The sequence below is a fragment of the Dipteris shenzhenensis genome, chromosome 22, assembly GCF_047967505.1.
Source record: "Dipteris shenzhenensis isolate YYH24624 ecotype China chromosome 22, Dip_SZ_1.0, whole genome shotgun sequence".
Taxonomy (NCBI): Eukaryota; Viridiplantae; Streptophyta; class Polypodiopsida; order Gleicheniales; family Dipteridaceae; genus Dipteris; species Dipteris shenzhenensis.
This window is the reverse complement of record NC_141617.1, coordinates 42,411,781-42,428,827: the sequence shown is the minus strand read 5'-3', so window position 1 is coordinate 42,428,827 and position 17,047 is coordinate 42,411,781. Positions and strand designations below refer to the sequence as shown.

General features: G+C 46.7%; 1 protein-coding gene across 1 annotated transcript in view; it reads left to right on the top strand.

Annotated features, from left to right (window-relative positions):
* The window catches only part of LOC147888127 (putative ion channel POLLUX-like 2), a 328,483-nt gene that overhangs the window by 189,965 nt on the left and 121,471 nt on the right, over positions 1 to 17,047 (top strand). The window contains exons 11-13 of the mRNA XM_087393294.1: positions 12,530 to 12,680; positions 12,783 to 12,859; positions 13,000 to 13,047. Of these exons, the coding sequence (XP_087249420.1) occupies positions 12,530 to 12,680; positions 12,783 to 12,859; positions 13,000 to 13,047 (276 nt within the window). The remainder of the gene's footprint in view (positions 1 to 12,529; positions 12,681 to 12,782; positions 12,860 to 12,999; positions 13,048 to 17,047) is intronic.

Here is a 17,047-nt window from a genome sequence, read left to right as displayed (position 1 = left end):
CTTCATCAGCAGAGCTACTTTCATCAGCAAGGCCAACTTCATCGGTAGGGCCGACTTCATTAGCAGGACCGACTTCATCAGTGATACATTCCCATCTTGGTCCGGAGATCACTATCATCTCGGATGGAGAGCCACCGCAATCAAGACAGCAGCGGGGGGTTCTTTTCCACTCTCAGAGCTCCAGTGCCTCCTCTTCTGACCATGGGGGCTCAGATTACAGCCCCTCTGCACGGAGACCACATTCAGAAGGGTCAGGTGGGCCAACGGAGATACAGAGCCCTTCGGTAACCACCCCTCCCCTCTCCCACGTTCGGGTTATGTTTAAACCTCTTCTTGATCCGAACCTCAAACTATCCTCCGTATTGTCATCTTCCGAGATCCAGACCCTCAGTCTAACTGAGTTCGACAAGGTCATCTTCCCTCCGGTGGATGTGGAACTGTGTACAGGATTCATCAGATCTTATGGCTATGTCACAGACACTTTTGAGTTCATGGGCTCCAGGCAGCTTCTCACACCCAATTTGGTCTCACAGTACATGGGGCTCCCTGCTCTCCCTATTCAGCCTCCTTCCGACGATTCACCACATCTCCTGTCATTCCTTTCACAGTGCAAACCCAACAGGAGGGGATATGATTGCAAAAAGGTTTTGGAAGGTGGAAGCAGAGAAGCAGTGATCACACGCTACTTCTTCACTCGCTTCTATTCAGCACCCGGGCATTACTACATCACGAAAGGTATCCGTCCTGCTCTTAATGCTCTCTTCACCATCACTCAGTATGATTTTGCATCCCTCTTTTATTCAACATTCCGGGCCACTGTTCGAAATCGCACACGCCGAAGCACACACACCTGTACTTGTGGACCTCACCTCACCTACCTCTTGCACCAGTGGCGGGCCGCAACGCCTGCACTTTTTCCTCCACCTTCACATACTTATCCTCTCCTCACCGCCCACCCTCCGCTCCTATGATCCCCCACTTGAGATCATCTCCACTGGCCCTTCGTGCGGCCCCAGCATCCTCGGCCTCTGCTGCACCAGTCTCTGTCCTCTCTTCCTCTCCAGTCCCCATTCCCACTCTTGCTCCCCCCACATCTTCCTCTCCAGTCCCCATTCCCACTCTTGCTCCCCCCACATCTGCATCTCCAGTCCCCATTCCCACTCTTGCTCCCTCCACATCTGCATCTCCAGTCTCCATTCCCACTCTTGCTCCACCCACATCTGTAGCACAGGTTTCTGAGCCATTCCCTCTTGGGCCAGCCTCTGGAGCTTTGCCATCAGTTGCTCATGCAGGAGTCGCCTCTCCATCCATCCCCTTCGAGGCAGATTGTGATTTCCCTGATGATGTTCTTCCGGTCACTCCCCTGCCCTCCTCAGGTCTCACCCACCATGGCAGGACATTACCACTTACCTCACCCGCAGTCATGACCATTTCCCCTCCGATCATCTCATCAGGGTCAGTAGGGTGCAAAGATATGCACATTAACCCCCCAACTCAGGGGGATCCCTCGACAGAAGGTACGGCAGCAGGCACCTCTGCCTTGGAATCTCTTGATGGAGAGGCATCAGAACGACACAGGTTATTGAACTTGAATCTTACTTTGGGAGCCACTGGTGATGCGAAGACCCCACCCCCGGTGTCTCGACGACTAGCCCCTGAACCAAGTATGGAAGCTGCTGGACAGGACTTACTGGAAACTCGACCTGGCGAGGTTATTTTTGCTAGGGGTAAGATACCTTTTCCAGCGGATTGTCCTCCACTTCCTCAAAATGATATGTTGGATACCTACTTCGCAACCTCCTTGGGAGATCTATTCACCCATGAGGCCCAGATAGAGGAACAGAGCCAGGAACACAAACGGTTGCTGTATGCATTAAAGCGGAAGCGGTCTCCTGTTTGCATGGAGGAGGAGGACTTGGACCAAATTTTCACACTTCCCTTGCAAGAGACAATCGCTTCCAACAAGAAGGTATCCCAAGCTCCAAGCTGTTACCTAGACATCGACACACTGGCTCCAGTGGCAGCTCTCGAGGACCCAGAGCAAGAGGGGATGAAAGCGGCCTTCGAGGAATATGGCGAACTTATTGACATGGCTGACCGAATGACCTATCGGGACAGGTATGCATGGGTTAAAAGGTCCCTTCATATGGCTCAACGCATTATGGATGACAGCTTCATTCAGATGGGTGCCTCCCTCTTTAATACTACGGGTCAGGTTTGCAAGCTTCTGTCACAGAAGCAACACCTCCGCTTGGAACATGAGAAGCAGGTAGCCAGCATGCATAAAGAATGGGATACAACATTGCAAATGAAAAAAGCGGAGTGGGGAGCAATTCTACAGGCAAGGGAAGCTGGGTGGAAAACTCAGCACGACGAGTTTCAGCAAAGTCTTGTAGCAAAGGAGGCAGAGTGGACAGCCACCAAGAAAGTTTTGGAGGACCACCATTCAGCCCAACAGGCTCAAATTCAGCGGGAGCTTGCCGCCCTACAGGACAGATACACCTCACTGGCTGCCGATAAGCATACTGTGGATCAACAGGTGGAGGTGGTGCGGAGTCAAATGAAGCAGATTCGCGAGGCAAAAGACCATCTCCAAGTCTCACATTCCAAGTTGCAGGACAACTTCCATGGGCTGCAAGATGAAAATGCTGCTCTCAAATCTTGATGTGAACATTACAGGTCTGGCTACCACAGGTATAAATCCAAATAGGAGGACATCCGCAACCTCATGGACACAGTCGAGGAAGAGGCAAGGACCAGCCCCGGAACCTCGGCACACCCACCACACCCACCCCCTCCCCCTCCCTGACTTTCATCCAGCAAGTAGTAGCTCCTGGATCTTTTAGTTCGGCATATCTTTTTGCGAACTCTGTACATTTGGATTCTCATGTAAATAAGGAGTTTGGAGTTGTATGGCCATGAGCCAGTTTTTTTTTTTCAGTTTTACAGTTGTAAGGCCATGAGCCCTTTCTTTTCAGTTTTGGGATGTCAACCCCAAGGTCACTTTCTTATTTGTAATTTACACTTAACTTTCTCTCACAAGATCCTAGGTCATTCACCGGGACGGTGAATGATAGTGGCGGCGGATCTGTTGTACTCAAAGTTTATGGCGACCCACCAAGAGTCACACTTGGGTCACGTCATGGTCACCTCAGCAACATGCCAAGTTGTTAGACCTTGGTCATACCTAGTCGCAGCGTGTTCACATGTGTTCACATCTTGGACTTGACATGGACATGACTTGGACATGACATGACTTGACATGGACATGACTTGGACATGACATGGACTTGACATGGACATGACGGAAGCAATACATGACTGAAGAGTGCCAAACCTCAACCTCGACTCACCATGGTCAAAGTCAATCAGAGGGAAGTATTGGCGCAATGGTACGCGGGATACACCTGTTGGTGCACATGGGAAGCAGTCCAACAGTTAAGAGGCATAGGTGGTGCACCAACCCTCTCAACCAACTAGTGTCAGGAGCGCAGGAGAACACATGGAGCACGGGATTCACTGACCCAGGACAGGCTGGAGTGTTGCGGAAGCCATCAAGGACAGAGCGGCCCACAAACGGTGGAATGGCTGAGGATGGCTAAGGGTGCAAGAAGGCAACCAATAGGAAGAAGGTGTGGAGATTGGTAGCGGGGGGTGGAGCAGAGGAGGAGAAGGTGAAGAGGGGGAAAAGGGAAAGGAGAGGGACATTCTGGCAGGGACGAGAGGTGGGAGTGAAGGAGTGAGAGGCTAGAGTCAAGAGCTCGCCTCGTGTGTATCTTCGAGGAGTGTACATTAAGGATCTTGTCATATCTCCACCTGACCCTTATAAGTGTATGGATATCTTTTCTCATTATAGTCACCCTGTGTGCATGTACTACTATCAGTCATCTTGCTTTCTAATGAGTTATGCTACTTCCCATCTCTGCTCGCTACTGTAAAATCTCTTTTCGTTGTGTTTTCCTCCCCTCCTCTCCCTTCACCTGGTACAACGGACCTGTGTCATGTGGTTGAAGTTCCTTGCTGTTCATGTCGAGGGATGGCTTTCATGATGTTGTTCCGCTTTGGTCTTCTTCTTGCTCACATCACTTCAGCACTTGTACCGCTTGCACATAGTTGACACCATCTACCGCTTGCACATAGTTGACACCATCGACAAGCACTCGCCTACGTACCATCAGTGACACTTATGGCACGTCTTACTCGCTTCTCGCACCAGTGGCCCTAGGCCTCCGGTAATACTTCCGGAAGTGTTAGGAAACCCCCCCCCCTCAGACAGGCACCGGGGATGTGCCAAATAGAATTTGAGAGGGGCTGATTCACCTTATTTCTAAGGGTAGTGGAAACAGACTTGATATTTCAAAGTGGAGTCCCATCATTGCTTGGTTCTATTTCCAAGATCCTATCTAAGGCCCTTAGCCAAAGAGGAGTCATGTCTCTCATGGAACACATGAGGTTCGCAGAAAGAGAGCCAAGCTTTAGGTCCCCAGGTCATGAAGAAAGGAGAACGCCCACATATGCACAATAATCTAGTGATCCCTTTCCAAACGATCCTCACTACTTTGAGGTGCTCTGGGAGGCCCTCAAGGCCCTCCCACCTCAAAAATTCCATGGGGAGGACGGCTTGACCTCAGCCTTCTTCCAGTGCTTTTGGGATCTTATTCTCACCCCACTGTTGCTGGTGGTTTGTCATTAGGTCTTTGACTCAGGTTCACTTCCTCAGTCCTTGAGTCGGGGCTGATGGATTTGCTTGATCCCAAAGGGAGGGGATAGGTCAGTGGAGACCAATCACCCTTTTGGATACTGCATACAAGATCTTAGCTACCTGTGAACCCTCCATCGCCTCCGTAAATCTGGCCCTCCAAATATACCAAGCTGTAGTGCTAGCTAGAATCTCCCAAGCTATGTCTACCAAGGCATGAGCTGCTCTGAAAGGAGTGAAAGGAACATCCTGGAGAGAGCATGACTCCACAGAGTGTCGTCGTATAATGAAGGATGAGTCTGAGTCATGTCCCTTGCAACACACCTGAGGGCCAGTAAGAGATAACCATGTAGTTAATCCCCAAGTCATGAAGAAGGGTGTTTTATGAAATATGCAAAGGATCCTGGCAACACCCTTTTAGATCGTCCTCGCCTATCTACAATCACAAAGGCAATGCTGAACTGACTCAACTGCTGCATGGCATCGAGGACAGGTAGGGTCAACCCCGAACCTGAATCTGCACAGGTTCACTGCAATCCCTCCATGAATAGAAAGCCAAAAGAAGAGACTAATCTTTCTATTTCTGAGGGATTTCCAGAGTCTCCAAAAGTTTTTCTGCACCTCTGCATAAATATGAAAATTATCCCAATGATGAGCTCTGGAGGGCCTCCACCTCTACTGCTAAGCTGAAATCTCCTGGCATTTCTGACAGTGTAACGAAAGAAGGGGATGCTCTTCTCTTGGTGCCCTTCATCAATCCATTCCCACTCCCCCGGGTCCCACTACAAGAACCTGATGGGAGAACCACCGCGTATAACCAGAGTCTCCAAGACCCATGTGCCAGGAGAACAGGGTTTGGATCAAGATACCACTGTGATTCCGTGCCTTACTCCATGTAACTTGCAATCCTAATAGGCTGGAAGGTAACCTCCAAAAGAATATCATCTGAAGATCTGAGAAGTCTGCCTCTCGACTGAACAAATACAAGGGTTCTGCTCTCGACTGAACAAATACAAGGGTCTCCTCATGTGCATCCCGCAAGGCAATGAGAACACCCATCCCTGTGAAAGATTCCAACCAAGTGGACTCTGTGATCGGCAAGTCATCTGTATCTATCCACTCTACTGGTATGGCTGCCTCTATCTGATGCATCTTGACTGCACTCCCTCTGAGGTGGCCAACTGATAAGAGTCTCTAATCCTCTAAAAGTTGTCTAAAAGTCTTCCAGGCACCTACAGTGGAAGCAGGTCCCCTCTCCCATCTAGACCACTGCATATAATGTGACACTCCTAGTGATCTGCCATGCTTATCCAATATGGATTCATTCCGCATAACTGGTTGCCTGTCTATTTCTTCGCGAGATGAGGGTGTAACTCTCCGAAGAGTGTCTCTGAAGTTGTCCCAAGCTTTCAGAATGGAGGCCATGAGAGGGGAAGAGGGAGATCTAAGATGGACCTTCTTCTACGATGCGAACAGGACCATTGGCATGTCCTGTTCTTGTCGTCCTCCGTTGGGTGCCAATCAGAGTTGCGGAGCTAGTTCCTCCTCAAGAGGCTTCTCACGGCACCATGGACCCTCCCTTACAGGCAAGAGATATTCATGTCCTAGTTCCTTGTGCGGAAGATGTTGCTCCTATCCCCTCAGATGCTCCTGTGAAGGAGCTTCCATCTTTGGAGCAACTCATTGCCGAAACCCGGGCCATAATCCATTCTAGTGACATTTATTTGGCCGAGGCCCGTTAGGAGCCCCCTTTCCCACTTCCTTCTACTCCATCATCCACAGGGATCCTCCGTACACCTGCGCCAATTGCCTCATTCAAGAATTCTTTTGCAGCTATGGCAGACATGGCAAAGTTAGAGTTAGAGGAGGAGTTTGTACCCTCTATCCTTGGGGAGAACCTTGTTCAGATCATCATGGATAGATCTTCCCCTTCTACAGGTGTGGGAGTGCTTTCCTCAATTGACTTTGCTCCTCTTGATAGGAGGATTCTTTCCCAGAATGGGGATATCTCTGCTACCAGGTCGGGTAGGGTTTTTCATCTGACCTCTTCCTCTTGAACCAATGAGGATTGTCAGTTGGAATGTTTAGGGCCTCGGGGGTGTACCTTACGGCCGCCGCAGGTAGATGATTCGTAACCAACTTCATCTAGGTGTTACTGGGGGCCCCATTGATATTCTCATGATTCAGGAACACAAACTGGATGTCAGGGATTGTTCCAAGTCGGGTAAGCTTCTCTCACATAATACTTTTTGGTCACCCGCCTTGGGCACCAGGGGAGACACTTGTATTTTTGTTTCTTCTTTGATGCTTCTCTTGGTCATTGGACATGGGATCATAGTTCCCTCTAGAGCTCAGTTGATCATTTTTTTTTTGGTGGGCATAAGGTTGGTTTCTTAAACCTCTATGCCCCCAATTCAAGAGGGGATCGTGTCCTTTTATGGAAGGAGCTGCTTTCTTGGTCATGCATTGCAAAGTCTTGGATCATTGGGGGTGATTTTAACATGGTTGAAATGTCCACAAACAAAAGAGGTAGTAGGGAAGGTGGTTTACATTCCCTAGAGAGAGCAGCTTGGGATGCCTTCCTTTTTCAGGATAGTGGTAGAGATGCTTGCCATGATGATGCTTTCCACACTCAACCGCAATCACTCCTATTTTCTTGGTCTAATAGGAGGTTGTAGATTCCTATCCATGCATGGATTGATAGATTTTATGTGGATGATTGGGCTCTGGACACAGGTGGGACAGTATGCATTACACCTGGGGTGTCCACTTCATATCACTTTCTAGTTGTTCTGTTTGTTTTAGATGCTCATGTGAGGAGTCGCTCTGCCAATATTAGGATTCCAGATGCATTCTACGTAGAGGAGGGCCTCACAAAGACAATGTTGCAGACTTGGGTATCTCACATGCATGATGGGCTGTTTTCCCCATCACATATAGCAGCAGCCCTCTCAGACATTAGCAACTTTTATCACTCAATTGCTCGATTCAAAAGAGGTGAGATCCTTAGGCGAGAGATAGGTATTTGCCAGCAGTTGGCTGCTCTTCAAAGGGAAGAGCGGAAGAGGCCTACAGATGCTTGGATTCAGGAGCGCCTTGCTACAACAAGGGCTCAGCAGCAATCATTGTTAGATTAGAGAGGAGAGTATGCCTTTTATGCCAGGGAGTCATTTTGGACTCAGACGAGGGGTAGGGTCAACAAGCAGTTTTTCTCTACTCTTGGCCCTAGACATAGTAGGCAGATCGCTTCATAGCTTGTTGACTCAGATGGAGTTTTACAGACACATCCAGATACCATCTTGCAGGTATCCACAAATTTGTATGCCTCCCTTCTTGCAGTAGATCCAAACACTCAGGCTAGAGATGATGCTCGAGTTGTTATTTGGCAGCACTTATCTATGTTGGTGACTGAAGATATGATAGTCTCACTTAATGCACCATTCACCAACATAGAGTTCAGAACTGCTCTCTTTGCCCTTCACAAGGGCAAGTGCCTTGGTTCAAATGGGCTTACACCCTCTTTCTTTATTTCATTTTGGGATCAAATTGGGGATCACATTACCTGAGCCCTGCAGGGCGTTCGGAATTTGGGTGAGATGCTAGACTCACTTACTGAGGGACTCATTCATCTTATCCCAAAAGGGGGTTGCAGGAATTTTGTGCCTCAATGGAGACCGATCACTTTGTTGGGCACTTTGTACAAAATCCTAGCAAAAGCAATCAGCCTACGTCTGCAGCCCTTTCTTCCAGATCTTATACATGATACGTAGACGGGGTTTGTGCATGGCAGGAGCATCTTCGATAACATTTTCTCATTTTTGGAGGCTTCTGATGGGCCATGCATAATGGCCACAGGCTTGCCATTGTACTTCTGGACTTTGAGAAAGCTTATGACAGAGTAGACTAGGGTTTTCTAGAGGGTACCCTCGCTCGCTTTGGATACAGATGCATGGATCAAGTGTCAGCTCTCTATGGATCAGCCCATAGCTAGGTTCTCATTGGTGGAGTTAGGGGAGGCAGATTTCAGATTACCAAATTGGTCCGTCAGTCCCCTTTCTCTTTTTATTTGTGGCTGAAGCTAGAGCTATTACCTTAGAGCTCAAGCTGATATTATATGGCTGAGTATTCCATTGAGGCAGGAGGATGAGCTTTTGGATAGTGAGTTGGCAAATGATACGGCTGTTTTTTTGGATGCCATTCCGCAGACACTCGCCTCGTTCAGGACAGCCTTGGATTTGTTTTGCAGTGCAGTAGGGGCCCATATTAATTGAAACAAATCCAATGGCTTTTGGATTAGTGATGAGGACACTATATTGGGGGATTGACATAGGATTCACTTGGATTCAGAAGGGTGTTTCCATCAGGTACTTAGGATGCCAGGTTGGGGTGGGGCATCTCTCCAGCACAGCAGTTTGCTCCCGTGTTGGAGAGCATTAGGAGGAAACTCTTTTTTTGGAGTTCTGCCAGACTTGACCATGCATCCATAGTAGTGGTTGTGAACCAAGTATTATTGGCTACTGCCTGGTTCGTCTTCTCTTGTTGGTGCAAATCTAGAGGTTGTATATCTCAGCTCATGAGACCTGTCAGGAACTTTCTTTGGAGTGGGTTAGATGGAACCTCAGATGTTGTAGCTATGGTGGCTTGGGAGACCCTCATTCTCCCCACAGGGGAAGGAGGTCTCAATATTGTCAATCCGAATTTGGAGTGTATGACCTTGTTGTGCAAATTTGTAGTGAGAGGATTGATGTGTGGACATGAGCCTTGGAAAGATTTTTTCCTACGCAGCATTCAGTCTTATACACCTTCTCACGGGGGAGATTGGATGGACAGCTTGAGAGGAACATATTTACCTTTCAGGAGGCATTGATTGAGATTGGGAGGAGTTGCAGAGCCTCTAGTTATCCTTCTCTTAGATTTTGAGAAGGCATACGATAGGGAGGAGTTGCAGCCTCTAGTTATCTTATCTTATATTTAGAGAAGGCATACAATAGTGTTGAGTGGTCCTTGGAGAGAACTATGCACAGATTGGGCTTCTCATACAAATGGATCAAAGGGGTCCCAGTTCTTTATGCAGGGAATTCTAGTCAGGTGCTTATCAGCAGTCACACGAGTGAGGCCTTTTCTCTCTCTCGTTCGGTACAACAGGGTTTCCCCCTTGCCCCTTTCCAATTCCTTTTCATCGCTATGGCATCGGGCTATTGCTTGTGCTCTCAGGCTGCAAGCCTGCTATGATCGAGATGAGGCTTCCAATTTGGCAGGAGGAGCTATTGGATTCAGAGTTCACAGATGACATGGCCTCGTATTATATGTGGAGGGATCAACAAAATGAGCCTTGAGACCGGTCAGGGGACCCTAGCTATATATTGTGAGGCCTCTGGGGCTCGGATTAAATGGACCAATCTATTTCTTTCTTTGCAGAGACGGAGGAGGTTTATGAGGTGTGAGACTAGGGGGCTGCCTTTGGCTTTTGGTGGATTTCGTGGGGGTGAACCTTTGGATGCCAAGTGGTATTGATATTTCAGTAGAGCAGCAAATCGGCCCGATTCTAGAGAGTGTTCAGTGCAAGCTTCTATATTGGAGCTCTGCCAAGCTCTCTCCAGCAAGTAGAGCTCTAGTGACCAGCCAGGTCTTTCTCGCCATGGCCTAGTACATAGCCTCCTATTGGTGCTTTCATAGAGAGTGCAGCTCAGGCGCTTGGTGCAAAACTTCTTATGGGCTGAATCGGATGGCACGAGGAATATCAAAGCCAAAGTTGCATGGCAGGTAGTGATTATGCCACAGGCACGCGGAGGCGTGGGCATAATTGACTTTGTGATGCATAGTAGATCCCTCCTTGGCAAGCGAGTTATGCGAGGTCTCAACCCAAGCGTAGAACCTTAGCGGCTCCTCCTTCAATGGGGGTTTCTCACGAATACCCCACCTGAGGTGGAAGTTGGTAGTTTTGTCATCGATGGATTTTCTCTAAGGCCCCTCTCATGGGGAAGGGCTCCCCATTGATGCAAAGCTTGTACAGGGTTTGGCGGAGACTAACAAGAAGACTCGTTTGGGCTCATCCTCTGCAACAAGCAAGAGTTCGAGCGTCAGTCCTCTGTAGAGACTGGCAGGAGGACGCATTTGGGCTCATCCTCAGTAGGGAGGATTTTAAGCATCAGACCCTTATTTGGCACCTAGAGATCTAGGATCATGATGGTCTCTCATGCTCAGACAAGGGACTCACATAGGCTGGGCATAGTAGGACAGTGTCCCAGCCAAAACTCTTTTTAGGATGTGGAGTAGGCTCCCTGCAGAGTTGGGAGCCATCTCTCATCTCTAAGGAGCAGGGCAGTGGATGAGAGACATAGATTCATCCATTTCTAAGTTGTGGAGGAAAGCACTTCAAACATGGGCGGATAGTAGGTAGTTGGGTCAATTTTCCAGGATAGCAGTACCCCTGAGGATTATGATTAGGGGGGGCAGTGATCGAGCTAGTTCCTTCAGAGTGGGACCGGGAGGGTTGCTCAAACCACTGACCAAGGAGACTCAGATATGGATAAGAGCCTACCCCCCCGGTGGTGCCTTTGGCTCGAGAAGGGCCGGCCCCTTATTCGGGAGATTTGGGAGAGTGGTTTTGGCTATATAGATTAGGCCATGGACTGCGAGTTGATGAGTCGGCCTTCTTGTCTTACAGACATGGATAGGACAATGGCTCTAGATGGAGGCATTGGTGTGGACTCTTGAGAAAGAGAGACATTGGGTAGAGCAGCATGTATATAGAGCTAAGATAGTTGGCAATCGAGAGGGTATGAAGTGGGCCTGTTTTTTCATTCTATCCACCACAACATAGATGCAGTCTCATCCCCTCTGAGAAGAAGGCAATCCTGTGATGAAATCCCTGGAGACAAGCTCACCCATCCAACCATATGGTTTTTATTGCCTGACCATCATAGTGAGAAAAATACCAAGACTTTCATCATAGTCCTTTCTCAAACAGTGGTAAGGTTTATCTAGAAGGAGACTGCTACTACTCTTTTGAGCAATTTTGTTCCCTCCCCCTTCTTCATGACCTGGAAATTGGTGGCTCGGACCTCTCTTTTTAGGACTCAATTTTTAATGAGAGGCATGACTCTTCTTAGGCTCTTTTGGTTTGACGACATTTAGTTAAGTCATGCTCTCTGGATGATATTCCTCACTTTTCTTAAAGGCTTGCACATGCCTCGGTTGATACTTTTTGGGAGATTCTGACAAGCGTTTTAGCGTGGCATATTTGGAGTTCGAAATGCATAAAGGCTTTGGATGGCTCCCAGCAGATCCACCCTTCACACACATTGGCTAGTATTTGGATAGATAGTGTATATACTTTGATGGCCATTTGGGTGAGCATGCAAGGGTCTTCCTGAGTGGCTTCTTCCAAACAGACTATTTTTGTCAGGGAGTGGAGTGGCTTCCGGTTTTTCAGAGTCCACTGCAGGTTTGAGGTGGCACTTTCAGCCTCAAATTGGTGTTTTTCTCTCTCTCTCTAATGAGAAATTGATTTACCCACTTAGGGGTTTTTTCCTTCATGCACTGCATGATGTATGTCTGCCCTGAGCTTTGCTCTCGGGGTATTTTTCATGCTTAATAGAATTCTTTTCATTGGGGGGGGAGGTGGGAGCGGTAAATACAAGTTTAGTCTAAAATACCCATTTTCTAGGCGCTTAAAAGAAGATAGTACATGTTTCTTGTGGATTTTGTGTCCAGTTTGCAGCTATGCAAGTTTTCAAAGATTTGTTACTTTGTCATGCTAAGATATTAAAACTCTCATGATACCTTAGTGTCTATCGCAAAATAATACTCATTCTTGTGCAAAAACAGGTTGGCAACCCCATGAGCAAGTCAGATCTAAAATTGGCAATATCTCATACTTCTTCAAGTTTGCAGAGTGCCAAACGCCAAGCACCCATAAAAAATAAAAATCCACCACTTTCCATTGTAGTGATTGCTGAGGACACATCAAAATCAGGAGGTATTGTTGCAATATCAACTCCTAATTGATGCAAATTGATTGTTGGAATACTGGGTTGAGGCTTTAATGTTAAGCTCATAAACTCAAACTTACTTTCTGCAGATATATCAAAACCTGATAAGCGATCAGTTTTTGCTCTTCTGTTAGCTGAATCTCTTTGCAAAGAGTCTAAGGTTGAGGTACTCATCAAATCTTTATTCTAGTGTGACAAGAAAATCGTTAGGAATCATAGTTGATAAATTTTAGCCCCATCACTTGTTGAAATTATTCAAATTTTCACACTTCAAATGGATTGTCAATTTTTAATGACACATAGCAGGTTGCTAGCCTAGTGGCACAAGTTGTGGATACAAAACTTGGAAAAGAGGTAAATAGCTACTTCCATCTCAAAGATATTTTCCCATGTTGCCTTTCTTATATAATCGTATCGTACCCATTCAATATTTTATGATTTCCTTGTAGTCATGATGAAGCTAAAGTATGATAGATGATTTAAATGGAGAAATCCAAGTCTAAGAGCTATGGGTTTTGATCCCACAATTGTTATTATTATTTTTCAATGAACATATTTCTACTAAGTAGGAAGAAGTAGGAAGAAAGCCACAAGAGAAAATGCTCATGGCAAGGGTACGTCATGCATAGCATTAAAAAGAAAGTACCCTAAGTGGGTCAAAAAGTTGTTCATAAAAAAGAGCCCGTATCCAATGTTGAGGCTGAAAATGCCACCTCTAACTTGTGGTGGAATCCAAGAAAAAAGGGGAGCCTCTCCAACTCCCAAGGAAGATATCCTCATGGCAGAGGCTGCTTAAGAAGACTCTTGTATTCTCAAAACAATGGCCAAAGTGCGGATCTAGGAGCCATAAGTGCCTCTGTGCACCTGATCTCCATATGTGCTGAAACACTCACTAAGGTCTTCAAAAAAGTATCCACCAAGGCATGTGTAGGTCTGTAAGGAGAAGGGAGGACATCATCTAGAGAGCAAGACTCAACTAAATGTCATCAAAGCGAAAGAGCCCAAGAGAGCTATCATAAAAGATTTGAGGTCTCGAAAGAGAGAGCCAAGTCACCTAGCCCCAGCTCATGTAGAAGGAGAAGGGAACAAAAATACTCAAAAGTCTAGCGATCCCCTTGCAAATTAACTTCGCGTGTTTGCAATCCCATAAACAATGCTGAACGGAATCCTTAGTAGAAAGGTAGCGAGGGAAAGTAGAGGCTGATCTAGACCTAGACCTCCATAGGTTCACTGGAATCCCTCCATGAATAGAAAGGTAGACAAAATAGCAAATTTTCTATTCCTGAGAGACTTCCAGAGCCTTCTCTAGAAAAATTTCTTCAATACTGTATGATACACCAACACCAATATAGAGGGATGCAAGTTCATGTTCCACCCAGCCATGGGTTCCTTTGTTAAGCTCCCATGCTCGAGCTGTATCTTTCGTAAGATCCCTCTCCCAGGACCTCCTTCCAAACGGAGCTCCTTGATTCTAGAAACCTCCCCCATGCCCATTGCTTGGCATGTGGATCCCTCATGTTGTGCCATGTGTCTATTATCTAAAGGGCATTCCCAAATGCACCTTCCATTAGTGCCAAGTGTTGGAATATGAAGCCAAAGTGAGTCAAAAATGAGTGTACTAGGTGTCTAGGGGGTGTTTTATAGTCTAGTGAGTCCTAGACATGCCACGTGTCATATTGGGAGTTATCTCATATACACTATGGCTTTCTAGAGTCTAGTGTCACACTATATAGTGTTGTACTTGTCTTGAGTCTTTTCAGATCAGTCAACATCAAGCTTTATATAATGTGAGTATTTTGGTTATCATTGTCTAGCACTTGTTCTTTCATTTTCCTTTCCATTTTGCCTTTCATTATGCTTTCCATATTTTTATTCCGTTCCTAGCTAGCTACTAGGTCTCTTCATATGGTATCAGAGCTAGCTTTCCTCAAAGAATGAGGGGGTCCTTGAAGCCCATCTCAGACCTATGGAGAGGCTAGCTCCTCCACTCCCTCTCCTCATGAATTGCTCTCCACCTTAGCTCTCTTCTCCTCTCCTTCCTTGAGTACTCCCTCTTCCACCCAAGCCTCAGCAAGGAAGGTCCGCGTGGAGCTGCAGCACCAGCCATCAGAGCGCATAGGCGCCCACACTAAAGCCGCCCTTCTCCGCCATGTGACAAGGCCGCAGGCCCCTAGCCCGAATCCACATGCAATCTACTTTGCTCCCCTCAACACTGCCCACGGTGCTGTTGCTACCCACGCAGCTTTAGCTCTAGCTGCTGCTGCTGCCCATGCAACTCCTGCTGCCTGACGACCAAACTCTAGCAAGCTTCCATCACTACAGAACCGGCCGGGCTCGCTCCAACGACCACGCAGGAAGCAAAAGGCTCCGTTCATCGACTGGCTTGCCACCTCCATCTCCAATGCTAACGCCCACGTTGCCTTCTCCAACCTTGATGTGAGCTCTTGACATTACATTGCGGTGACTCCTTCACGTGACTACTCCAACATTGGTGAAAACTTCCCGAGCTAGATGTGAGTTCTTTGATACTACTCTGACACACTCCACTACAGTGATCTTTCTTATTAGTGCATTACCTCGAGCTTGGTGTAGACCACTCTACATCAACAAGTGACTTCTTCAACATTGCTTATTCAATCAGTGCCTGAGGTACTTTGCATTGATTGACTTTCTGATTGGTCGTGGTACCTGAGGCTTCTACTTCAACATTGGTGACTCTCCTTTCGGCATTTTGAGAGTCATCATGTGAGTGCTCCATGTAGCTACCCCATGGACTTCACCGACACATATTTTGGGGCATTCCTACCTAGCGCTTCATCGACATCATCATCGTCTTGCAAGGATGTGCACATATTTGCATTAGCTACTTGGAGGACATCTCTTACTCCTAAGAGATCTATTTTTATTATTCCTACAGCTTGATGCATTTTGGGGTCCTCTGCCCTGGGTAGTCCCCCTAAAAAGATATGTAATGAGTGTTTGGTTTTCATTAAGTCTAAAGGTCCTCTACCTTGGATAGTCCTCCTAAAAAGATGTATTGGGTTTTCTATTTTTTGGGTGTGGCTTCCTAACATGTCCTGTTATGAAGCCAAGGAGGGATGTACTGTGGGAGCCATATGTATTGGTCTTGATAGGTCTTGTTATTAGGCATGGCGTGAGAGTTTCAGGATGTTGGTGCATTGGTCTCCTAGACCTCTGAGTTGGTCATGCATCCATGCATGTTGGGCCTCTAAGCCATGCTAGATGAGCCTTTGAGTCTGTTATACCATGCTCACTAGCCTCTGAGCCAAGCTCACTTGCCTCTGAGATTGTGTGGGAACCATGTCTAGTTCTAAACCGTCAGTGCACAGTTTGATGATCGTCATTGTCATGTTTTGTTCTTGGTTCCATTCCAGTAGTCTCTCACCTTGTCTTCATGGGAGGGTGTTGGAATATGAAGCCAAAGTGAGTCAAAAATGAGTGTACTACGTGTCTAGGGGGTGTTTTATAGTCTAGTGAGTCCTAGACATCCACGTGTCATATTGGGAGCTATCCCATATACACTATAGCTTTCTAGAGTCTAGTGTCATACTATATAGTGTTGTACTTGTCTTGAGTTTTTTCAGATCCGTCAACATCAAGCTTTATATCATGTGAGTATTTTGGTTATCATTGCCTAGCACTTGTTCTTTCATTTTCCTTTCCATTTTGCCTTTCATTATGCTTTCCATATTTCCATTCCGTTCCTAGCTAGCTACTAGGTCTCTTCACCAAGGCCTAGGAATACCCCCTAGACCTTAGCCTTCTAATCCACATTAGCAATCATTGTCATGCCCTTTGGTTTCTTGCCTCACCACAACCAAGCTGAACGCTTCCACGATTATGGTTGACGGAACATTCCCTTCCCCTTAAGAATGATTTATGTCCTCGGAAACAAAATTGGGAAATCTCCTCTTGAGATTGCTTACACTTTTCCATGTTGAACTCTCGTATGCTGTATCTTTCCACTTAATAGGCATTCTTAGTGTATTGTATGTCTTGTTATTTTTTCTTGTCTATCCAAAATTCTTTCTGGTTCATGTGATAGAGTAGCATGTTTAATGAGTTCAACTAGGACTTTATTTCCAATGAGATTATCATCATCTCCTAATTTTCTTTTTAGCCTACTCACATGAAAAATTGGATATAGTCTACACGTTAGAATATGAAGTCAAGATGAGTCAGTTTGGTGTGTTCTAGTGTGAGTTCTAGTCTAGTGTGTCCTATAGATGCCACGTGTCACATTGGGAGTTATCCCATATTCATTGGTGTTCATACGTGTGTGTGTGCTCTATATAAGAGCTATACTTGTCTAATTCCAAATCAATCAAGTATC